At 45.3% G+C, this 26,017-nt stretch overlaps 1 protein-coding gene across 1 annotated transcript; it reads left to right on the top strand.

Annotated features, from left to right (window-relative positions):
• Positions 1-3,429: 3,429 nt before the first annotated feature.
• LOC129457131 (neural cell adhesion molecule 2-like) lies at positions 3,430-16,700 on the top strand. The gene is made up of 9 exons (XM_055229217.1): positions 3,430-3,490; positions 3,581-3,637; positions 4,854-5,123; positions 9,214-9,459; positions 9,527-9,766; positions 14,111-14,416; positions 14,837-15,106; positions 16,366-16,537; positions 16,679-16,700. Exons 1-9 carry the CDS (start codon positions 3,460-3,462, stop codon positions 16,698-16,700), a joined length of 1,614 nt encoding a protein of 537 aa, XP_055085192.1. The 5' UTR covers positions 3,430-3,459.
• Positions 16,701-26,017: the final 9,317 nt, after the last annotated feature.

Raw genomic sequence — 26,017 nt, 5'->3', positions numbered from 1 at the left:
GTTACAAGTGGTGAAGATGAACTGAGGTACGGCGGTTTACTTAAAACAAACCGTTCTGTGTACCAGGATTTAAGCCCCACAGAGTAATACTTTCTGTGAATGTGCTTGAATCTCCATAAACCTGACTCGTACCTGCTTGTCTCCATGAAAATGCTGTGTTTTTGGCAACAATATACCACAGTACAGCATTAAACCTGTCGATCTTCACTATCTATCTCCATGGAACTTTGCAGAAGACATGTCACCAACAGAAAGTTACACAAAATGTTTCTGATGTTTTATTTTAATGGGCTGTGTCATTTTGTGTCATTTTAATAACTTTAGTTGTACCAAATTGTCCAAGTGTAACAGAGATTACATGAGATTTGATTCCATTTGTCATTTGTATTATTTGGGCTCATGTATTTTGCTTGAGCAGCGCCCTCATGTGGTGACTGATAGTAAAAAGTTTCATACAGGTGCATTTCATTGTGTTGTAAAACATTTTCATATAACTGTTTTATGTTTTATGTAACTGTGTTGGTGAGAGTCGTACAGGAGAGCGCTGCTCACTGTGTGGAGTCTTGGTTTCATATTTAGTTTCAGATTAAAACCATAAAATACAGCACCGTGTCCTGGACATTTATTCACAGCACAGATAAACTACGACAGACGGGTCATTTAGAATCACAATACAACAAATCAAAACATAAATAATCACAAATAATCATCATAACATTAACATTAAAAGAGAAGAGGCAGAATAAATCCCTGTGAGTCGTACAGAGCATCGTCTCGCCCTGTGTCAGTGTCAGCTCATATTTACACCACACAGATGATAAAGACATGAACCACAAAAACTAATGAGACCCATTAAAGGAGCAAAAGTCAAAAAACACTTCTTGGGACACAGGATAAGCAGTTTGTCTGATGAGACAGTGGACACAGAGCGCGGTGAGCGCCGGTGCTTGTCAGCTGCCTCAGGACTACCACAAGCCAACAGGCCTGATAGGACTCCTTATTCAGCCTGATGACATCCCTTACTTCCGGGGTCCACCACCGGGTTTGGAGGTTGCCGCTATGTCAAGCACCGCAGACCTTACAACCACAGCTACGAGCGGCTCGACAATAGAGGTGCAGAACATGGCCCATGGTCTCCAACCTGCCCTGGAATCAGGGAGAAGATCTCCCAGAAGTGAGAGTTGAAAGCCCCTCTGACAGAGAGCTCCTCCCAACAGACCCTTAAAGTACGCTTGGCATGCCAGGTCCGTCAGTGGAGCCAACTCACCACCAGGTGGTGATTGGTTGACAGCGGAGGTGAGGTCGACTATATCTCGTCAGTAATGCTTAACCTCCTGCAGAAGTGAAGGACATTCCCCCAGAGCCAATCTCTGTAGATCAAGTCATGTAAGTCCAGATCTCTCTGCATTAGCTGCTCACAGATCCTACCGCAGGTGGTGAGTGCATGGGAGGACGACTGTGCCCGACTGGGCCCCATGGTGAAAGGCCCGACCACCAGACGCTCGCTGTTGAGCACCCATCCCAGGCCTGGCTCCAGGGTGGGGCCCTGGTAATGCCAGTCTGTGTGACATAGCTGGCCTTGCTGTAGCACTTAACTTTTATTTATTTTTTTTCATTTCATTCAAATGGATTTATTGAGGAGCCAGTATGAATTTGTGCATTATGTTTATATAAATCTTACTTCATTTTAACAGAAAAGGAATGAGACATCATTCACTAACTATAAAATACAGAAACTCAAATTATATCCCTCTCCACGTTTGCCCTGTTCCCCAGGGTGCTGTCCTGTGTACTACTCTATTTATCAGCCCATTCCTTCCAAATATGAAGAGAAAGGTTTGCACTTTTTGTTCAGAATCATGCAAATTGCCTTTTTGAATATGACATTCTACAAGAGAAGGATCAGTCTCTTCGCACACTCCATATGATAGAAAATGTGCTTGGTGATTCTTCAGTTTGTTAGTTTGCTCTGAAAACCCAATAAGAATCAGAATTGGTTCTAGTTCCATTTGTACTTTAAAAGTTTAGAAAAAAAAACAAAAAACATTGACACCCAAAAACGTTGCAACTTAGTGCAAATAACAAAGCAAAGTAATAAATCTGCCTCACACTTTCACTTTCATCACAAATGGGTAAAACCTCAGGAAATATTCCATGTAGCCTCGTCTTTGGGGAGTGTAGCTCATGCAATATTTTAAACTGTGCTGAGCATTTATTCAACACAGATGAACATACTTTAACCCTTTGGCGGTCAAGTACGTTCAACAGGTAAAACAGTTTTCAGAGGCGCGATCATTCCATACTCTTCAAAAAAAAAAAAAAAAAAAAAAAAAAAAAAAATTAAAACTAGAAACAGAACTAAAACGGAGAATAAACAGCTTGAAACATCAAACGCAAAAAAAAAAAAAAACACCTAATGATGAAAATGAATACATTAAATAATACATTTTAAAAAACACATTTTTTTATTCAACAGCTCCATCAAGAACATTTCTATCATAACAACAAATCTGGCAAACACCAATAAAATAAAACAAAACACAACCTGGCCTGGATGGCCAAGCTGTTTAACTGTGGGCACAGAGGGTTAGATGTTTTGTTCAAAACCATATTTTTCATTAAGGTCCTTGAAACCTTGGCTGTGGTCCATTATCCCTCAGCACTGTGACTTGGACTCTTTGTCTTGATAAAATAGTTTTGCGGTGCTTGACCATTTGTTTTGCAGTTCTGTTGGTCAGAAAGCAACTTCCAGATAGTTTGAAAAATAATCCACCATCACTTTTTGCCAAGTGAATTAAGTCGACTCCGGCCTTTCTCCATGTCTGGCCGTTGATGTGTGAGGAGTAGCTCTTTTTTGTATCTGTGTTGTTGACATGTCTCACAGCACTTTATGTATTTGACAAACATTAAACCTGATCATAATAGTGACCCAACACCAAAATCTGTATAACTGTATTAAATCAGTATTATTCAATGTGATGTTACATGGCCCGTCTCCTTTAATTAACAACTTCATGAATGCTGTGATGTCGTCTGAAACACAGTAATGGCTTAAACCCGTCACCCCCATAGACTCCTCCCACTTCCTCCACACCACCATCACTCAGGGCCTCAAGTTGGTGCTTCCATCAGCTCCATCATCCACAAAACCCAACAGAGGATGGACTTCATGCAGCAGCTGAGGAAAGCCAAGGTTCTACACAGTGAAAAGTTCCACATGGCATCATTGAGTCCATCTTCACCTCCTCCATCACAGTGTGGTCCACCGGGGCCATGGACAGACTGCACTTTTCTGAATCTGAAATACGGACATTGCTCAGTCTTACAGGCAGTTGTGATGTGGCTGAGGTGAGTTTGTCTTTCCGAAACTCTCAGTGTCAAAAATAAAGAGGAAGACAGGAAGAGGAAGCCTCACATATGATAGAGACACATCTCTTGTTGAGCAGAAAGTGAGACGACATGGACCTGACAGCTTCCTCCATCTCTCTGAGTAAGTCTACAACAATTTATCTTTTATCAAGTCTTTTAAAATATGAATGAAGCCTTAAGATCTGTGAAACATATGTGTCTCTATATTCAGTGATGAATGTGCTGGTGCTGATGTTGACTGTTCACTACGGCCTTTCACAAACATCAGGTAAGACTCAAACTCACAAAGAACTCAGCGGAGCATAAGGGTCACTTAAAAAACAAAAACAAAAAAACAAACAAAAAAAAACTATATGGGCAATATGAGAATAAAGTCATAATTTTACAAGATTAAAGTTTTAGCCAAAAACATGTGTAATTTAACAAAAAATATAATCAACATTCAATGATTTAGGTCTTGACGCCGAATCAGAATGAACGTAGACTGTAAAAGACTGTTACACGTCCCACAAGCTTACAAATCATTGGACAGTATTAGACAACTGCACCACAGTTTATCTCCACCTCTCCACTCATATGCATCACAAACTGTTGAATGAAGTAGGAAAAAGCTGAGTGTGGTGCTCCCTGGGGCTCATTGGGCAGGACACAGTCTGTGCTCCGAGCTGCAGACAGGTGGAGGAGTCTCAGCACATACACATACTCCCTCCGCTCATCTTCGCTTCTCTACTGTTCTGAACATGGGAACTTTGCACAATATTACCATTCAAACAACATTGTAGGTAACTTCAGCCCCTTGTGCCGTGTTCTCTGGGCAGCCCTGTTTTTTATGCAGCCATTATAATATAGACTAAAGCTAAAGCTGCTTTCAGTCTCTAATCCCGAATTCTTCAGGCAGAATCTACACATAACACTGTCGTCGCTGTTCCCCAGTGAGGGTCTGGAGCACTGTGTACACTCTGTATCTGGGGATGTTCCAAGTACACTGTGTAAACATGAGGTGCCACTGCCTGAACGCACAGCTCCACACGCCCACAAACAAGTGTAAACAAGTGGAGAAAGCTCAATGTCAAAGGAATAGATTTGGTGAAATTCACACAAAGGCTCCTGTCAGTGTCCTGTCCGGGAGCACTCAGCTACACACAGAGACATGAGGGTCATTACTGGAGAAATGATTCAACAGTTGAAAAGGTCAGAAATATAAAGTTCTACATCTTTCATATGTAGGTTTTTATTTAATCTTTAAACTCAAATAAGAGCCATTCAGTCATAATGCAGGTGCAGGTGGGACCAAAAAGTGCAGAACTCGGGGCAAGTTTACAGTGTTTATTTACAGTATGTGAAATGTCAGACAAGTCCAGGTTAGACCGGCGAGGAGCGAGGTGCCGGGTGCGAGCCAGAGTCCGGGAATGCGTCGCGGAGAGCAAAAGAGACTTACACTTGCAGAAAACGTAACCCTCAACTGGATTTTTGTTCTTCCACAGAGCGTACTTTCCCTCGTATTGTCCCGTCCCAACTGCAGTTCATTTACTACACCAGTGTCACTGTGACCTGTGAGGGATTTTTCAACAACCTGATCAAATGGAGGGTGCTGCGGAGAAAAGGGAAAGGAAACCTAGAAACTGCTTGTAACAAAGAAATTTCAACTTCTGGAATGTGCCACATTCCAATGGTGTACCCGGCAGATTCTGGAGAATACTGGTGTGAGAGCGAGGACAGAAGGAGAAGTGAGAGCGTCCAGATCACAGTCTCAGGTACGTGACTTTTGCATTGCATTTGTTTTATAGAAACATATATTAATGTAATGGTTCTCACTACAGGACATTTTAGACACAGATTTATTAAACAATAAGTATAGTTTTTTTTAATAGGTTAATAGTTTTTTGTCTTAAAATTCAAGTTTAGCCTAAGTCACATTTGGTGAGAGGTGTGAAACCACAGGGAAACAGACAGAAGTGTAAACCTGCTTTTAGTGTTTTTGTGTCTTACCGAGGCACAAACCCGAATGATCCTGGGAGCTATGTTGTCGGGGGCTTCATGCCCCTGGTAGGGTCACCCATGGCAAACAGGTCCTGGGAGACGGGTCTGACTAAGAGTGGTTCAGAAGCCCAACATGAAGAGAGAAACAACAAGGCCAGTTATGTCACCCGGACTGGCGTTACCGGGGCCCCACCTTGGAGCCAGGCCTGGAGTGGGTGCTCTGCAGTGACAGCCTGGTGGCCGGGCCTTTCCTCACGGGGCCCGGCCGGGCCCAGCCCGAAGGAACGACGTGGGGCCATCCTCCAGTGGACCCACCACCTGCAGGAGGAGCCATGAGGGGCGGGTGCAGAGAGATCAGGCGGGGACCTCGACGACCGGATCTCCAGACACGGAGAATAGCTCTGGGGGGGAAGGAGCCTGAGCTCGTGCGGGAGGTTGAGTGCTACCGGCTAGATATAGTCAGCCTCACCTCCACACACAGCTTGGGCTCTGGCGTGGCCCGCGGGAGCGGCGTGATTGGGAGGAATGGCCTCCCCGATCTGAACCTGAGTGGTGTTTTGTTATTGGACTTCTGTGCTAGTCACAGTTTGTCCATAACAAACACCATGTTCGAGCACAAGGGTGTCCATCGGTGCACGTGGCACCAGGACATCTGAGGTCGGAGGTCGATGATCGACTTTGTTGTCGTGTCATCTGATCTTCGGCCGCGTGTCTTGGACACTCGGGTGAAGAGAGGGGCTGCTCTGTCAACTGATCACCACCTGGTGTTGAGTTGGATCCGCTGGTGGAGGAGGAAGTCCGGACAGACCTGGCAGGCCCAAGCGCATCGTGAGGGTCTGCTGGGAACGTCTGGCGGAGCCCTCTGTCAGAGGGGTCTTCAACTCACACCTCCGGGAGAGCTTGGGAACATGGACTCCGAGTGGGCCATGTTCCCAGCCTCCCCCGGGATCAGGGAGAAGCTCTCCCGGAGGTGTGAGTTGAAGACCCCTCTGACAGAGGGCTCCGCCAGACGTTCCTAGCAGAAGGAGTGCTATCGAGCCTTGTTGGCTCGTGGGACTCCTGAGGCAGCTGATGAGTACCGGTGGGCCAAGCGTGCCGCGGCTCGGGCAGTCACAGAGGCAAAAACTCTGGGTTGGGAGGAGTTCGGGGAGGCCATGGAGGAGGACTATCAGACGGCCGCAAAGAGATTTTGGCAAACCGTCCGACACCTCAGGAGGGGCAAGCAGTGCTTCACCAACACTGTTTATAGTGCGGCAGGAGAGCTGCTGACCTCGACTGGGGATGTTGTCGGGCGGTGGAAGGAATACTTTGAGGATCTCCTCAATCCCCCCGTCATGTCTTCCGAGGAGGAAGCAGAAACTGGGGATCCGTCCTGAGTACCTCAAGTCTCTGGATCTTGTTTGGCTGTCTTGGCTGAGATGTCTCTGCAACATCGCGTGGCAGTCGGGGACAGTACTTGTGGAATGGCAGACCAGGGTGGTGGTCCATCTGTGAAGGGGGACTGGAGGGTGTGTTCCAATTACAAGGGAATCACACTCCTCAGCCTTCCCGGTAAGGTCTATTCCAGGGTACTGGAGAGGAGAATCCGACCGATAGTCAAACCTCGGATTCAGGAGGAGCAGTGTGGTTTTCATCCTGGTCGCGGAACACTGGACCAGCTCTATACTCTCCATCGGGTCCTTGAGGGTTCATGGGAGTTTGCCCAACCAGTCCAAATGTGTTTTGTGGATCTGGAGAAGGCATTCAACCGTGTCCCTCGTGGTGTCCTTTGGGGGGTGCTCTGGGAGCATGGGGTCCGGGGCTCTTTGCTAAGGGCTGTCCGGTCCCTGTATGACCGGAGCAGGAGCTGTGTTCATTGCCGGCAGTAAGTCAGACCTGTTCCCGGTGCATGTTGGACTCATCCCGGTTCTGTCCTTTCACCGGTTCTGTTCATTATATTTATGGACAGAATTTCTAGGCGCAGCCAGGGGCCGGAGGGGGCCTGGTTTGGGAACCACAGGATCTCATCTCTGCTGTTTGCAGATGATGTGGTCCTGATGCTTCATCGAGCCAGGACCTGCAGCACTGGGGCGGTTTGCAGCCGAGTGTGAAGCGGCTGGGATGAGAATCAGCTCCTCCAAATCTGAGGCAATGGTTCTCGACTGGAAAAAGGTGGTTTTCCCTCTCCAGGTGGGTGGTGAGTCTCTGCCTCAAGTGGCGGAGTTCAAGTATCTCTGGGTCTTGTTCAGAGTGAGGGAAGGATGGAGCGGGAGATTGACAGGCGGATCGGTGCAGCGTCTGCAGTGATGCGGTCGCTGTATCGGTCCGTTGTGGTAAAGAAGGAGCTGAGTCCAAAGGCAAAACTCTCGATTTACCGGTCAATCTACGTTCCTACCCTCACCTATGGTCATGAGCTTTGGGTAATGACGGAAAGGACAAGGTCGCGGGTACAAGCGGCTGAAATGGGTCTCTTCCGTAGGGTGGCCGGGCACACCCTTAGGGATAGGGTGAGGAGCTCGGTCACACAGTAGGAGCTCAGAGTAAAGCCGCTGCTCCTACACGTCGAGAGGAACCAGTTGAGGTGGCTCGGGCATGTGCACAGGATGCCTCCTGGACGCCTCCCTAGGGAAGTGTTCTGGGCAGGTCCCACCGGGAGGAGGCCCCGGGGAAGACCCAGGACACGCTGGAGGGGCTATGTCTCTCGGCTGGCCTGGGAACGCCTTAGGGTCCCACCGGAGGAGCTGGAGGACGTGTCCGGTGTGAGGGAAGTCTGGGAGTCCCTGCTTAGACTGCTGCCCCCACGACCCGGCCCCGGATAAGCCGAAGAAAATGGATGGATGGATGGATGGACGGACCGATGCACAATAAATACTATATAAACATAGACTTAAACTTTATTGATCCACAAAGGAAATTATTTGGACACAGTATCTCAAACACATAAAAATATAATGTAATAACAAAAAGTAAAACTATGAATATTCATAATAATTTCAAAATGAGTAGCAAAATAAGTAAGAAACTGATGTCAAATAAGATACAATTATACAAATGTATATGTACAAGAAAAAATACAGTAAATACAAAATATATCCAGGCTTTATACAAGAGGTGAGTATGGACACAGTGCACAGATGAAGTGGCGACTGACATGTCGTGGGGTTGTCTATTACATGAGGTGAGTTGTTGTACAGTTGTGTGGAGAATGGTATAAATGCAGTCCTGTCTCTCTCACTGTGTGAGTGGAGCTGTAGGAGCCTGTTGGAGAAGGAGCTCCTCTGTTCCTCTATATTCAGGTGCAGAGAGTGAGCAGGAGTGTCCATGATGAAGAGCACTTTGAAGTAGAGTGAGTCTATGGATTCTCAGGACAGCATTTTACTGGTTGATTGTTTTACTTTTAAAATCATTTATCAGTCTCTTCCAAACCTCTCTGGTGTTGTTCTGATGGAGTTTTACTTCTAACTTCCTCTCGTTGCCATCCTGACTATCCCTAATCTGGACTTTCAGCTGCCGATGTATCGAGACTTCCCCAATATGCAAAAAATGGAACAAAACTGTTTGGGGGTCATTATTTATCATGGTTCTTTTTCTCTGCGCTAATAATTGATGTTATTTTGTTATTTTTCTGTACTGGTAAGATGTGAAGATATGAAAAAATTTGAGCTGTAGAGGGTTGAAAAAATAACCTCTACGGCTCATTAAGTGTTTCATTTATTTATTCGAGCTCATTAACAATACTGTACAAACAGAATAGATTTTTAGATTGACTAGTCCTACTTTAGGGTCATTGTGTCAGTGACATAATGGCCTCAATATTATTGTTTATCGCTGGTATTTTCTTCAGCAGTATGTTGTACTGGCATTTTTTTTTTTTTTACCTTAAAGAGAATGTAATCCTGGAGAGTCCAGTTCTTCCGGTGATGGTTGGAGATAATGTTACTCTTCGTTGCATCACAAACACAAACCTGGAACCCTCCACAAAGTTTGACTTCTACAAAGATGGCGTCCGTGTGGACACAAGTTCATCTGGAGAGTTGACCCTCTACAACATCTCACTGTCCGATCAGGGGCTCTATAAATGTAACATATCTGAAAATGAGTTTTCAACAGAAAACTGGCTCCAAGTTAAAGGTGAGTCCTGATAATGTTCTAATATTTGAACACATTAAATATTTAAAAGTGTGATTGTTTTATCCAGCTGTGCTCTTGGAGTGTCCTGATCAGCCTGTGATGGAGGGAGAGAAAGTGACTCTGTTCTGTAGAGACAAAATGGCTGCTGCAAACTACACGTCCTTTTTCTACAAAGACGATGAAATGATCGGGAACAGTTCCTCTGGAAAGTTGACTCTGAACAGGGTTTCCAAAATGGACGAAGGAGTTTACAAGTGCCAAACCTCAGAGGACAGAGAGTCTGAGGAGCAGTGGTTGGCTGTGAGAGGTGAGAGAGTAAATCTGTCTTAAATGTTTTTATGTCATAATCTCAGATTGTCATTGTTTGCTTTGGACGGGCTCCATTAACCTGCAATATTAGCCTCATGGTTTAAAGTCACTTTAAATGATAAAGAATCACATCTCTGGAGATAAATAATGGCATCACTTTCTGAAACTGGGAAAACAAAATTTCTCTTTTTTTTTATTTGTGCTGATAACGAATATGTTGAGCAGTTTTTGTTTCATGTGGACAGGCCCAGTAATTACAGAGACATTAAACATAAACCAGGTCAAACCATCTGCAAATCTGACACTTACATAGCAAACTCCACCTGACAATCCTCAGCTGTCTCCAGCTCAGTTTTAAAGTATAGGGTTGGAGCAGACCGGAGGGCAGCGAGTGCGATGCTTTGCCCCTTTGTCGATGGTTGGTCAATAGAAGTAGCTTTTCAGCAAGGAGAGAGTTGGGTTGATGGGTGAGGAATGGACCCATTCCAGTACTTTAGAGAGGGCGGCATCAAGAACGAAAAAGGACCCAGAGGGGCCATTACTTGGGTCTGGCTGAGTATGCTGAGCCTCCCAGACTAGATTTTCAATCTCCCAGCTCACAACCACGACAACATATGTAGGCGATATGATGGCGTCAGAGAGCATCAGGCTTGACATTATGAGACCCTGGATGACGAGAGAGGATAAAGTCAAATCTGCTGAAAAAAATTGGCCAGTGGCCTTGCTGAGAATTCAAGCACTTGGTGGACTGAAATTTTTATGGTCTGTCCAAACCAAGAAAACCCCCTCCAAACAGTGGTGTCATTCTCAGTCCCCCACATCGTAGTTCCTCTCGACAGGTGTAAGACGGCGTGAGGTACAAAAGGTGCAATTACACGACTAAAGTCACTGATGAATCGTCGGTAAAAGTTTGCAAATCCAATAAACCTCTGTGACTGCTTTCTGCTGCTGGGCGTCAGCTACTCAGTCACAGCCTTTACCTTCTCTGGATCAGCCTTGACCTGTCCCCGCCGCACTATAAAGCCCAAAAAACTGACCTTGTCGGAGTGGAATGCATTTCTCTGCTTTCATTTAGAGCTTATTCTTGGGGACTCTCTGAATGAGCTGGCGCACATTTTGCTGTTGTTCCTGTGGGATCTTAGAAAAATCTCAGAATATCATCCTGATACACAAAGACAAAGCAGTTAAGAAAGTCCAGTAACACATTAAGAGCTTCTAAAACAGCCAAAGCACTGGTTAACCCGAAAAGTATGACTAGGTATTTAAAGTGACCCAGAGGAGATTTAAAGGTGGTTTTACATTCCTCCCTTTCCCTTATGCACACTAAATGATATGCATTTCTGAGATCCAGTTTAGTATATATGGTGGCTCCGTGGAGTGGTGTGAAAGCTGAGTCTATGAGTGGCAACAGATACTTATTCTTAACGGTTATATTAGTAAGTAATATAAGTAATAAGACCCCTATAGTCGATGGATGGTCGTAAGGTCTTGTCTTTCTTGGCCACAAAAAAGAATCCAGCTCTTAAAGGCGAAGAGGGTGGACGAATGAAGCCAGCAGCTAGAGAGTCTCAGATATACTGTTCCATTGTCTCCCGTTCTGGTTCGGAGAGGTTGTAGAGACGGCTGGAAGGCAAGTGTGCTACCGGGTAGGAGGTCGAAGGTGCAATCATAAGGTCTGTGGGGGGAAGAGACAGTGCCCGGCTTTTACTAAAGACGTTCTTCATGATACACGCTAGGCACAGAAGAGAGATCAGAGACAAAGCAGACTGCAGACAGACAGCATGGCAAAAGGAGCTCCATTTCAATACCTTCCCACTGACCCTGTTGATAACGGGATTGTGTTTGACCAGCCAGGTATGGCTCAGAATGAGTGGCATGGAGGGAGGAGAAACTACATAGAACCATTTAGTTTCCCAGTGATTACTCGACAAAACTATGGAAATGGGTTCTATGATATGTGTAACCCTGGCCAGTGCTTTTCCAATCAGAGCTAGGGCCGTAAATGATTTCTCAAGTGGCTCCAGGCCTACCCCAGCCTGCTCAGCCACCAGCTGATCTAAAAAAAAAAGTCCTCCACCCCAGAGTCAATGAGAGCCAGGATAGGTAATATAACAGTCTTTAAGTATAGAGTAGCATCAATCTGAAGTCTATTGTGTTGCTTATCTGGGACAGATTGCTGGCCCATCAGTACCCCCAGTCCTACTGATGAGCACTGCCTTTTGGCTGAACTGGGGAGGTAGCAAGAAAATGTCTCTGCCTCCCACGTGCTGTCGCTCCTCTGCAGTAAGGTGTGCTCGGCCCAACTGCATAGGCTCCTCTGGTGGAGCTGACGTAGTAGACAGGTCGGATGACTGTGGGAGGACAGGGCGACTCAAAACACAGGGCGGCGAATGATGTATCTCTCTTTGGCGATTTTGTAAATGGTTATCAATGCGGTTTGCTAGAGAAATCAGAGATTTAAGATCAGGTGGGTCATCACGAGAAATCAGTTCATCTTTTAATTTGTCACTTAGCCCCTTGACAAAGACAGCCGTTAATGCACTGTTGTTCCAGTCCACATCCGCAGCTGTTGTCCAGAATTCGATTTTGTAGTCTGCCACTGACCGGGTACCCTGATCGAGGCTTAAGGCGAAGAGAGGCATCAGCTTGATAATGCGGGTGATCAAAGACAAGTTTAAATTCTCCCACAAACCCACCATAAGTCAGTTGATCTAAAACAGTATTAGAAAACTTTGCCTTAGCCCACTAAAGTGCTCTTCCTTTCAATAATCCACATATGTAATGTATCTTAGCAGCGTCTGATGTGAAACAAGTTGGACATTCTTGAAACACAGACGAGCACTGAAAAAGAAAACTCCGGCAGTGGCTGGGCTGACCTGAATATGGGTCTGGATCCATGCATCTTGATTCCAGGGAGCGTGCTGGGGTGGGGACTCCTGAAGCGGAGGCAACTGCGGCAGGTACCGGAGACTGGAGACTGCACCAAGCGGAAACCTGGTTGGTGAGCTAGGTGACCTTTTGGGTCAAGGCTTGGTTACTTTCGAGCAGGGCCCGGATACTCTGTTCATGTTTTTCAATGATAATTCTGTGTTGCAAAAATGCCTGGTGTAGCTTTTGATCTGGCTCTGAGACTGGTTGATCCATGTTGGCCAGATCGTTCTGTCTTCATGTCTGGGGGGACCAAAAATGTCAGAAGAAAGTTTATTTATAAACACGGAAATGTAAATGTAGGTTGACGGAGCAGATAGTTGAGAGCGGTGTCATATGCTGAAGTCTTCAAGCAGGTCATGGGTAGTGGGGTCAGAGGCTGGGGTGTTCATATCAGTCGAGGTGAGCTGGGTCAGAAGTGGAGAAGCAGAGTAGTAGTAGCGGGATCACTGAGGATACACGGACGATCTGGTGATGAGTGTCGGATCCTCAGTCCCTTTGTGCTTCACAGGTGCCAGAATCTCCACCCAGCTCCAGGCTCAGACACAGAAGGGAAGGAAAGCACAAAAACACAGGGCAGACTGGGATATTGACATGAATATAAAATTGTAATCCATACTAAAAACAGACATATATACAAATACATATATTTTGCAGACTCTGGATTTCCTTCACACTTGAAGGCGACAGTGGCTCAGTGGTTAGAACAGGGGTGTCAAACTCATTTTGGTCCGGGGGCCACCTACGAATTAATTTGATCTCAAGGGGGCCGGACCTATGAGCGGCGGCTGCAGCAGTGGTGCAGCAGAGTTGTGCGTTAAAGTATTGCACATGCGTTGCGTTGAAGAAATTCTAATTTTTATTATTATTATTATTTTTTTATTCTACAGTTAGCAAAAATAAAAATGGGTGCAACTAAATGGTATATTTATCTACATTTTTATGAGCCTTAAAAATTCTGATTTATTATTATTATTTTTTTTTTATCAATTTTTGCTGTGTATTTTTATTACAAATCAGCTAAGGGCCGGATCAAGTCTGTAGGCGAGCCGGATCCGGCCCCGGGCCGCATGTTTGACACCCCTGGGTTAGAGTGTTGGTCCCCCAACCCAAAGGTCGGAGGATCGAGTCCCGCTCGGACCAAGTTCTGTCGTGTCCTTAGGCAAGACACTTCACCCACATTGCCTAGTATGAAAGTGGTGTGTGCACGAATGATAGGTGGTGGTCGGAGGGGCCGATGGCGCAGATTGGCAGCCTCGCTTCCGTCAGTCTGCCCCAGGGCAGCTTTGGCTACAATAGTAGTGTCGTAATGTCTGTGTAGGGCGGACCAAAGAGGTGCAGAACTCGGGGCAGATTTACAGTGCTTTATTTACAGTTAGTGAAATTAACAAACAGTAGTCCAGTAATCCGTCAGGGAGCACGGAGCAGGGCGCACGCCAGAGCCCAGGGATGCGCCGAGAGGAGCAGAGACGGGAACAGGGAACCGCCAAGACCGGGACGAAGACAGCACCGGGAACAGAACCAGAGGAAGCCGAGCCGGGACGGACTGGAGAGCGGGAGCCAGAACAGGAGACGTGGAGCAGACAAGGTCCAGGACGAGACAAGGAGGTGAAGGTAGGAGTTGACTGTACCGGAGCCGGAGCGCGGAGTCGGGAGCAGAACCAGAGATCCGGAGCTGGGGGGGTCAGGAGAACCGGAACCTGGGAGGCAGCAAACTCCAGTTAGCATCAAAAAGGTAAGTAACAAGAATGCAAAACCGGAGCAAGAGTAGTCACGTTGACATGTGGACGATCTGGCTCCGAGTGTCTTCTCCCAGCTCCTCTTATCCACAGCAGGTGGTGATGATTGCCCTGATGGGACAGAGGTGCGCGCGGGAGGAGCCAAGAGCTCCGCCCAGCTCCAGGTTCAGGCAGGTGAGGGAGGGGGGAGAGCACACAGGGAGGCAGAACAGGAGCAGAGATACATGCCTCATGACAAGTAGTTTACCATCACCAAGTGTGGAAATGAATGAATAATGACTATAGTGTAGCGATTTGAGAGGCTTTGACAAGCCTGTAAAGCGCATTACAAGTGTAAGCCATTATTATTATTATTATTATTATTAAATTGAACCTTAGACATGATTTTTGTTCTTCCACAGAGCATACTTTGCCTCGTATTGTCCCGTCCCGACTGCAGTTCTTTTACTACACCAGTCTCACTGTGACCTGTGAGGGATTTTTCAATGACCTGATCAAATGGAGGGTGGTGCGGAGAAAAGGGAAAGGAAACCAAAAAACTACTTGTAACAAAGAATCTTCAACTTCTGGAACCTGCCACATTGAAATGCTGTTTCCATCCGATGCTGGAGAATACTGGTGTGAGAGCGAGGACAGAAAGAGAAGTGAGAGCGTCCGGATCACAGTCTCAGGTACGTGACTTTTGCATTGCATCTGTTTTATAAACATTAATGTAATGGTTCTGACTACAGGAAATTTTAGACACAGAATTATAAAATAATAAGTATAGATTTAAAAAGGCTTAATATGTTTTTTGTTTTTGTTTTTTCTCTTAAAAATATTTTTGTCTAATCACATTTCGTGAGAGGTGTGAAACCACAGGGAACAGACAGAATTGTAAACCTACTGTGTGCTTCAGTGATTTGTATTTGTGTCTTACCGAGGCCTGACACAATAAGTAATACATTGACTTAGACTCTCTTCAGGTGGTTTTCCCTCTCCGGGTGGTGAGTCTCTGCCTCAAGTGGAGGAGTTCAAGTATCTCAGGGTCTTGTTCACGAGTGAGGGAAGGATGGAGCATGAGATTGACAGTTGGATCGGTGCAGCGTCTGCAGTGATGCGGTCGCTGTGTCAGACTGTCGTGGTAAAGAAGGAGCTGATTCCAAAGGCAAAGCTCTCAATTTACCGTCAATCTACGTTCCTACCCTCACCTATGGTCATGAGCTCTGGGTAATGACCGAAAGGACAAGAATGGGGATAGAAGCGGCCAAAATGAATTTCCTCCGCAGGGTGGTTGTGCACTCCCCGTTAGAGATAGAGTGAGGAGCTCAGTCACACAGGAGGAGCTCGGAGTAGAGCTGCTGCTCCTACATGTCAAGAGGAGCCAGTTGAGGTGGCTCGGGCGTCTGCTCAGGAGGCATCCTGAGCAGATGCCAGTAAAAAAAACAAAACAGTAATGGACTTCAGCCTCTTCCAGATTTCTCTGGTGTTGTTCTGTTGGAGTTTTACCTCCATCTTCCTCTCATTGGCCTCCTGACTCTGCCTAATCTGGACCTTCAGCTGCCGCTGCATTGAGACTGATCATTCACTACATAAAAGATGGAACAAAACTTTTTGAGGGTCAATATTTATCGTGATTCTTTTTCTCTGCACTCATGGGGCAACTTTTTGTTGTTGTTTTGTTTTTTTTTTTTCCACAGGTAAGATATGATGATATGAAAAAAAAATGAGCATAGAGGGTTGAAAAAATTACTTCTATGGCTCATTAAGTGTTTCATTTATTTATTGCAGCTCATGTTCATTAATAATACTGTACAAATAGAATATTTATTTGAAGGGATAGTCCTGCTTTAGGGTCCTGGTATCATTGATATAAAGGCCTCAAGATTATTTTTTATCATTAATATTTTCTTCAGCTGTATGTCGTACTGACATATTTTTTACCTTAAAGAGAATGTAATCTTGGAGAGTCCAGTTCGTCCGGTGATGGTTGGAGATAATGTTACTCTTCGTTGCCTTAAAAACCCAAACCTAAAACCCTCCACAAAGTTTGACTTCTACAAAGATGGCGTCCGTGTGGACACAAGTTCATCTGGAGAGTTGACCCTCTACAACATCTCACTGTATGATCAGGGGCTCTATAAATGTAAAACATCTGAAAATGAGTTTTCAAAAGAAAACTGGCTCCAAGTTAAAGGTGAGTCCTAATAATGTTCTAATGTTTTAACACATTTAATATTTAAAAGTGTGATTGTTTTATCCAGCTGTGCTCTTGGAGTGTCCTGATCAGCCTGTGATGGAGGGAGAGAAAGTGACTCTGTTCTGTAGAGACAAAATGGCTGCTGCAAAATACATGTCTTTTTTTTACAAAAACAATGAAATGATCCAAGAAGGTTCCTCTGGAAAGTTGATTCTGAACAAAGTTTTGAAAATGGACGAAGGAGTTTACAAGTGCCAAACCTCAGAGGACAGAGAGTCTGAGGAGCAGTGGTTAGCTGTGAGAGGTGAGAGAGTAATTCTCCATCCTGAATGTTCTGTCATATTCTCAGATTGTCATTGTTTGTTTTGAACTGGCTCCATGAATCTGTAATATTAATGTCATGTCATGAAGCCCTTTTAAAAAACAAAATATCACATCTCTGGAGTTCAATAATGGCACCACTTTCTGAAGCTGTGACATAATTTCACTTTTGTTTCTTTGTGCTGACAGAGAATATGTTGAACTTTAGTGTCAGTTTTTGTTTCAGTAATTACAGAAACATTAAACATAAACCAGGTCAAACCATCTGCAAATCTGACACTTACACAGCAAACTCCACCTGACAATCCTCAGCTGTCTCCAGCTCAGTTTTAAAGTATACGTATTCTCGAACGTTGGGATGTCAAGTGAACACAACCTGTTGATGGTTTTCAGATTCTAGTATGTGATGATGTCATACTCACATGAGGGGGGAGGAGTCAGTTTTTCCTATTGATTATATTATATTGTCCTATGAAATATTGAAAAAATAAACCTACTGTTGTAACGGTGCGGGTCAGGATCAGCCGGAGGGATTGGCCGGAGGGCATAGTTCGCTGGTCCGGACAGGCTTGATCTGGGAGACGTGGAAGGTTGGGTGGATCCGAAGTGACGGGGGCAGCCGGAGACACACAGCAGACGGGTTGATGACTCTCAAGACTTCAAATGGCCCCAGGAAACGGGGGGACAATTTGCGAGAATCAGTCTTTAGCGTGATCGTTTTGGCGGAAAGCCAAACCATTTGGCCTGGTTGGTATGCTGGCGCCGGGACGCGGTGGCGATCAGCCGCGGTCTTGGTACGCGCCCTGGTCCGAAGGAGGGCCGCCCTGGTCTTGTTTCAGACCTGGCGGCAGCGCTGGAGGTGATGCTGGACGGACGGGACGGCGAGGTCCTTCTCCTCCGTGGGGAAGAGCGGCGGCTGGTACCCTAGGGACGCCTGGAAGGGAGACAACCCGGTGGCCGAGCACACAAGGGAGTTATGCGCGTACTCGATCCAAGGCAGGTGTGAGCTCCAGGTTGCGGGGTTGGCGGAGACTGTGCATCTCAGGGCTGACTCTAGGTCCTGATTGGCCCGCTCCGTCTGCCCATTAGACTGTGGGTGAAAGCCGGACGTGAGACTGACCGTGGCTCCCAAACTGTCGCAGAAGGCCCGCCACACTTGGGACGTGAACTGAGTCCCTCTGTCTGAGACGATGTCCACCGGGATGCCGTGAAGGCGGAAGACATGACTGGTGAGCTGGTCGGCGGTCTCCTTGGCTGTAGGGAGCTTGGGCAGGGCGACAAAGTGGGCGGCCTTGGAGAAGCGGTCCACCACCGTTAGGATTACCGTGTTCCCCTGGGAGGGGGGAAGGCCCGTCACGAAATCCACAGCAATGTGGGACCAAGGCCGACGAGGAACTGCGAGGGGATACAAGAGGCCAGAAGGAGGTGAGTGGGAGGCCTTGGCCCGGGCACATACCTGGCAGGCTGAGACAAAGGTCAGAGTGTCCGTATCCATAGTGGGCCACCAGAAGTGTCTTTTGAGCAGAGACAGAGTGCGGCTAGCCCCAGGATGGCAGGCGAATCTGGAGGCGTGGACCCACTGGAGCACCTGGGATCGGACAGAGTCAGGGACAAATAATTTACCAGGTGGGCCGTTACCTGGGTCAGGATCGCGGATCTGGGCCTCCCGGACGGTGTCCTCAATCTGTCGTAACGGTGCGGATCAGGACCAAAGTATGCGGACTCAGAGCGGGTTGACAGTGTTTATTTACAAGTCTTGTGAATCAAAGTCTTAAACAGTTCAAATAACACACACGAGGATCCAGGAAGCAGGAGGCAGGCAGGACGGGCGGAGAGCGGGTCGGGAACGGGAAGCCAGGGCTGGAGTGAAGACGGGAGTGGGGACGAGACCGGGACGAGACCGGGACAGACAGGGCCAGCGTAGTCCAAGGAGCGAGACCCAGGGTAAGAGGCAGGCGGAACGCCAGAGACCAAGGCAGGCAGTGCAGAGTGAGATGACTGTACCGGAGCATAGAGGCAGGAGCAGGAGTGGGCGAGGGCAGGAGTCTGGAAAGGTGGCAGAAATCCAAAATGAGAACAAGCAGGCGGGTAACAGGAATGCAAAAACAGAGCTGGAACATTCACGTTTTACACGCGGACGGTCTGGCTCCGAGTGTAGTCTGCCGAGTCTTCTTATGCGCCACCACAGGTGAGGGTGATTGCGCTAATGCGCTCCAGGTGTGGGCAGAAGGAGTCAGAGACTCCGCCCAGCTCCAGACAGACAGGTGAGGGAGGGGGAGAGAGAGTACAGGAGGGCAGCACAAACAGACATCATGACACCTACAAATGTTGAGCCTGATCATTTCTGTTATTGACAAGACCCCAAAATTCACTATTTTACAAAAAAATTCAGTTTTATCAATATTAATATTACCTGCCCCCATTTGTATTAAATATTATCAGAACTATAGAAGGTTGTGACGTCGTCTGAAACACAGAAATAGGCTCTGAGGTGGTACAAGTCCATGTTTTTAGACTGACAGAAACCTTTATTTCTTTTTCTTCAGGGAAGAGCTCCATCACGTCTGTCCATGGATTTTCAGGTCAGTTTTGTCTAATATACAGAGCAGAAGCTGATTTCAGTCCCTGATCCCAAATCCCAAGTGTAAACAAGTGGAGAAAGCTCAATGTCAAGGGAATAGATTTGGTGAAATTCACACAAAGGCTCCTGTCGGTGTCCTGTCCGGGAGCGCTCAGCTACACACAAAGGCACATTACTGGAGAAATTATTAAACAGTTGTCAGTGTTTAGAAGATCAGCAATATAAAGTTCTACATCTATCGTACGTATTTTTTTTAATTTAATCTTTTAACTCAAATTAGAGCCATTCTTTTGCACTCTGGTCATGGTGGTGAATTGCTCTTGTCCCTAAATCTGGATAAAATTATGTCTTTACTTTGACTGCAACTTTATTCTCATAAAATAAGGCATTTAATGTAAACATTTTGTGGTTTTGTTCTCGTAGTGCCACATTATTTTATTTTTTTTTTTTTTCATTGTTTCTATCTAAAAATAACAATAAATCTTAAACCACAAACTTCCTTGAAAATAGATTTGTGATCCATAGTAAAAACAGACATATAGCCAACTACATATATTTTGTAGACTCTGGATTTTCTTCACACAAAATTGAACCTTAGACATGATTTTTGTTCTTCCACAGAGCGTACTTTCCCTCGTATTGTCCCGTCACAACTGCAGTTCTTAGAATACTCCAGTCTCACTGTGACCTGTGAGGGATTTTTCAATGACCTGATCAAATGGAGGGTGCTGAGGAGAAAAGGGAAAGCAAACCAAAAAACTACTTGTAACAAAGAATCTTCAACTTTTGGACTGTGCCACATTCCAATGTTGTACCCGGACGATTCTGGAGAATACTGGTGTGAGAGCGAGGACAGAAGGAGAAGTGAGAGCGTCCAGATCACAGTCTCAAGTACGTGACTTTTGCATTGCATCTGTTTTATAAACACATACATTAATGTAATGGTTCTAACTACGGGACATTTTAGACTTTAGAAATATAAAATAATAAGTATATATCTAAAAAGGCTTAATATAAGCAATATGTTTTTTGCCCTAAAAATACTTTTTTGTATTAACAATCAAATTTAGCCTAAGTCACATTTGGTGAGAGTTATAAAACCACAGGGAACAGACAGAACTGTAAACCTGCTGTGTGCTGTCAGTGATTTCAGTGTTTTTGTGTCTTGCCAAGGCAGAGAGCACTTTGAAGTAGAGTCTACTCATTCACTTCTTGTACACAGCATTACTATTGTCCTTCCAGTCCAGCCTGTTGTTCAGTCCAGGTACTTGTAACAGGCCACAACTTCCACCTCTTGGCCCTGGATGGTGACTGGCTTCACTGATGTTTTCTTCCTTCTGAACTCTATCACCAGTTCCTTTTTTGTCAATATTGTCAATATTGAGATGGTTTTCCTGGGATCACTCCTCAAAATTTGCAATCAGTGTCCAGCTCTGATGGAAAGGAGAGCTTTCCATCAGAGCTTTCCATCAGAGCACCAGGCCCTGCCATCTGCCTTCTGCAGATGGCAGGGCCTGGAGCTGTACTGGAAATCTGAGTTGTACAGAGTGAACAGAAATGGACATAGGATTGTACCCTGAGGAGCTCCTACATTACTGACCACAGTATCTGACAAGGTGCTCCCCAGTCGCACGTACTGAGGTCGGTCATGACAGCATCATCCACACTAAAATAGGACTGAAATACAAATCGAAGGTCCAGGGCGGGGCCTCCTGGGGTCTGAGCTGAGCCATGAAAGCCTGAGACTGAGCCTGAAAGTCTGTCAAACACTTTCATGACATGAGACATTAATGTAACCTAAGTCACTGAGCTGGGCTCCTCCGTTGGGGGCAGTTGTGGGAGCAGAGGTGATGGGCTGATGAACAGTCGTCTGAGGGGGCTGTGCTCAGGTGTGGACTGGTCGTCAGGGAGGTGTAGACACAGGAGAGACGAGATGGAAAATATTTAATAAGCAAACTGGAATTCAGCCTCTTCCAAACCTCTCTGGGAACTCTGCCTAATCTGGACCTTCACCTGCCGCTGTATCACTACATGAAAAATGGAACATCTCTTTTTTTAAAAATATTTATCGTGGTTCTTTTTCTTTGCACTAGTGGGGAAAGAATTCTGCTGTAGAGGGTTGATAAAATAACTTCGTTATTAAGTGTTTCATCTTGCAGCTCATGTTTATTAATGATCCTCTACAAACAGAATCGATTTTTAGAGGGATAATCCTGGGTCATTGTGTCAGTGACATAAATTCCTCAATATTATTGTTTATCGTTGATATTTTCTTCAGCTGTATGTTATACAGACATTTTTTTTTTTTTTTTTTTTTTTGTTTACCTTAAAGCAAATGTAATCCTGGAGAGTCCAGTTCTTCCGGTGATGGTTGGAGATAATGTTACTCTTCGTTGCCTTAAAAACCCAAACCTAAAACCCTCCACAAAGTTTGACTTCTACAAAGATGGCGTCCATGTGGACACAAGTTCATCTGGAGAGTTGACCCTCTACAACATCTCACTGTCCGATCAGGGGCTTTATAAATGTAAAACATCTGAAAATGAGTTTTCAAAAGAAAACTGGCTTCAAGTTAAAGGTGAGTCCTGATAATGTTCTAATATTTTAACACATTTAATATTTAAAAGTGTGATTGTTTTATCCAGCTGTGCTCTTGGAGTGTCCTGATCAGCCTGTGATGGAGGGAGAGAACGTGACTCTGTTCTGTAGAGACAAAATGGCTGCTGCAAACTACACGTCCTTTTTCTACAAAGACGATGAAATGATCTGGAACAGTTCCTCTGGAAAGTTGATCCTGAACAAAGTTTCCAAAATGAATGAAGGAGTTTACAAGTGCCAAACCTCAGAGGACAGAGAGTCTGAGGAGCAGTGGTTGGCTGTGAGAGGTGAGAGAGTAATTCTATCATGAATGTTATGTGTAATGAATGTATATATATATATATATATATATATATATATATATATATATATATACACACACACACACACACACACTTATTAGGAACATCTGTTCAATTTCTCCTTAATGCAATTATCTAATCAACCAATCACATGGCAGTTGCTTCAGTGCATTTAGGGGTGTGGTCCTGGTCGAGACAATCTCCTGAACTCCAAACTGAATGTCAGAATGGAAAAGAAAGGTGATTTAAGCAATTTTGTGCGTTGCATGGTTGTTGGTGCCAGACGGTCTGATCAGATCACAATCTGCTCAGTTACTGGGATTTTCACGCACAACCATTTCTAGGGTTTACAAAGAATGGTGTGAAAAGGGAAAAACATCCAGTTCTGTGGGCGAAAATGCCTTGTTGATGCTAGAGGCCAGAGGAGAATGGGACGAGTGATTCAAGCTGATAGAAGAGTTGAAGACAGTTGAAGACGGGAAAAATGTTGCCTGGTCTGATGAGTCTCGATTTCTGTTGAGACATTCAAATGGTAGAGTCAGAATTTGGCGTAAACAGGATGAGAACATGGATCCATCATGCCTTGTTACCACTGTGCAGGCTGGTGGTGGTGGTGTAATGGTGTGGGGGATGTTTTCTTGGCACACTTTAGGTCCCTTAGTGCCAATTGGGCATCGTTTAAATGCCACGGGCTACCTGAACATTGTTTCTGACCATGTCCATCCCTTCATGACCACCATGTACCCATCCTCTGATGGCTACTTCCAGCAGGATAGTGCACCATGTCATAAAGCTCCAATCATCTCAAATTGGTTTCTTGAACATGACAATGAGTTCACTGAACTACAATGGCCCCACAGTAACCAGATCTCAACCCGATAGAGCATCTTTGGGATGTGGTGGAACGGGAGCTTCGTGTCCCGGATGTGCATCCCACAAATCTCCAACTGCAAGATGCTCCAATCAATATGGGCCAACATTTGTAAAGAATGAATCAGCACCTTGTTGAATCAATGCCACGTAGGATTAAGGCAGTTCTGAAGGCAAAAGGGGCTCAAACACCGTATTAGTCTGGTGTTCCTAATAATCCTTCAGGTGAGTGTGTATATATATATGTGCTTTCCCTGCAGCATCTTACACTCTGCAGTTATGTGCTGGATTGTCTCAGGGGCCTCTTTGCACAGCCTACACCTGGGGTTTTGTCTGGTGTGGTAGATCTGAGGCTCTATTTCTCAGGTGCTTAAGGCCTGCTCCTATGCAGCCAGGATGAGTGCCTCTGTGCTGTCCTTCAGACCAGCTCTCTCAAACCATTGGTAGGATTTCTTGATATCAGCCACTTCAGTTATGTTCCAGTGGTACATCCCGTGCAGGGGCTTGTCTTTCCATGATGGTTCCTCCAGCACCTCTTCCTCTGCGCTCCACTGTTTGAGACATTCGCTGAGCATGTCATCTGTTGGGGCCGTGTCCTTGTAGTTCTTATGGATCTTGGATGCTTCATCCTGGACTGTGGCTCTCACATTCACTTGTCCTCGGCCTCCTTCCTTATGGCTCACATACAGTCTTAGGGTGCTGGATTTGGGATGGATGGTCAGGAGCTTTTGGTTCTTAATATCTGTGTTCTGTATCCTGTTACCCTACTTGAGTTATCTGACCATGGCTGCTTTCCTTGTTTCCTCTTCAAGGTTGCCATTTGCTTGTGCGATACCGAGGTACTTGTAGCTGTCCTCAGTGTCTGCTATTGTCCCTTCTGGGAGGAAGACTCCTTCTGTGTGGACTACCTTCCCTCTCTTTGTCACCATCCGGCTACACTTCTCAAGCCCGAATGACATTCCAGTGTCTGTGCTGTAGATCCTGGTGTGGATCAGTGAGTCGATGTCTTGCTCATTCTTAGCGTACAGCTTGATGTCATCCATGTAAAGGAGGTGACTGATGTTGGCCCCATTCTTGAGTCGGTATCCACAGCCAGTGTTGCTGATGATTTGGCTGAGGGGGTTCAGTTTTATACAGAACAGCAGTGGGGACAGTGCGTCTTCTTGGTATTGTATCGAGTTTGCAATGAAGGCTCTTAGAGTCCTGTTGATGTTGTACAGCTCCATTCAGTGATCCATGTGTGTGGCATTGAGTCGTAGGCTTTATGTAATCAATCCAGGCAGTGCACAGGTTGGTCTTACGGGTTCTGCAGTCTCGGGCGACTGTGTTTGGCTCCCCTGGTATCTTTGCTGATGTCCATGTGCCCACTTATCTTGGCCGCGATGATGCCTGACATGAGCTTCCATGTTTTGTGTTTTTTGAAAAGAATTATCCAAAATATAAATCTACAAATGTCACCCCTTTTTATTGTTTGTCTGGGACTGGCTCCACAAACCTGCAATATTAATCTCATGCTTTAAAGTCACTTTAAATGACAAAGAGTCACATCTCTGGAGTTGAGTAATGGCACCACTTTCTGAAGATGTGAAAACAAAATTTAACTTTTGTTTATTTGTGCTGACAGAGAATATGTTAAACTTTCATGTGACTTTTTGTTTCATGTGGACAGGCCCAGTAATTAGAGACATTAAACATAAACCAGGTCAAACCATCTGCAAATCTGACAGTTAAACTCCACTTGAATTCTGATCTGACCTCAGTGACTGTAGAATGTTGGGATGTCACATGGATACATCCTCTCGTCTCTGTGGTCGTATAAATGATAAAGCATCAGTAATAAACCCAGATCAATCGCAGCTATAATCAGTGAAGGCTGCACCAGGAGGGATCATACTCATGTGGAAAACTGGGAAACTGGGAAACTGTTAGAAGCCAATATCACAGTGACAAAATTGCACAAATTTTAATTTCAGCGAGAAAAAATACAATCCATGTTTTTAGATTGACAGGAACTTTTATTTCTTTTTCTTCAGGGAAAAGCTGGAGTGAAACTTGGTTTATGTGGCTGTTGGTCTCTGTTCTAGTCGTTCTGCCTTTGTTGCTGATAGTTTTGATGATCATCTATAAAAAATGCAAAGGTAACAAACTTTTGACTTCACAGATAAACACATACTTTTCTGAAACTATTTTTGTTTAACCACAGGTACAAAGAGTTCTGGTCCAGACTCCTGGTCCACAGTGCACCTTTAAGCAGTCAGAGCACAAAATGGCCTCGTGCTGGTCTCAGTCTGTGTAATATAATAACTGTGACATATTTAGACAGAGAATGTGTTGAAATGTCTCTGCAGGGCTGTGAAAAGAAACGCTTCATCTTTAAAAGTAACTTATGTACATGAACTGAAGCGGCGTGTGACTGCAGCCTAAATTTAAAACCAATTTAAGTGTTTTTCTTTTTTTCTTTTTTTTGTTACAGCTACAGAGTATGAACAGCCCGCAACTATCTATTCTGTGGTCAACGTCAACAGGAACAGACAAGACGTAAATGGTATCTCACAATATTCATACAATTCATACAAAGTACAGAGAGTACAGCGAGTATAGAGAGTACAAAGTACAGAGAGTACAGAGAGTACAGAGAGTACATAGAGTACAGAGAGTACAAAGTACAGAGAGTACAGAGAGTACAGAGAGTACATAGAGTACAGAGAGTACAAAGTACAGAGAGTACATA

Source organism: Periophthalmus magnuspinnatus, chromosome 18 (assembly GCF_009829125.3).
Source record: "Periophthalmus magnuspinnatus isolate fPerMag1 chromosome 18, fPerMag1.2.pri, whole genome shotgun sequence".
In the NCBI taxonomy this organism is placed as follows: Eukaryota; Metazoa; Chordata; class Actinopteri; order Gobiiformes; family Gobiidae; genus Periophthalmus; species Periophthalmus magnuspinnatus.
Note: the sequence above shows the minus strand (reverse complement) of the source record. Positions and strands in the feature narration are given on the sequence as shown.

What these genes read in the sequence shown, in the direction of transcription:
- LOC129457131 (XM_055229217.1), top strand. Translation starts at nt 3,460, where the DNA reads ATGGACCTGACAGCTTCCTCCATCTCTCTGA. An exon ending in AAACTGGCTCCAAGTTAAAG is followed by an intron (nt 9,460 to 9,526) that starts GTGAGTCCTGAT and finishes TGTTTTATCCAG; the next exon opens with CTGTGCTCTTGGAGTGTCCT. An exon ending in GCAGTGGTTGGCTGTGAGAG is followed by an intron (nt 9,767 to 14,110) that starts GTGAGAGAGTAA and finishes GTAATCCGTCAG; the next exon opens with GGAGCACGGAGCAGGGCGCA.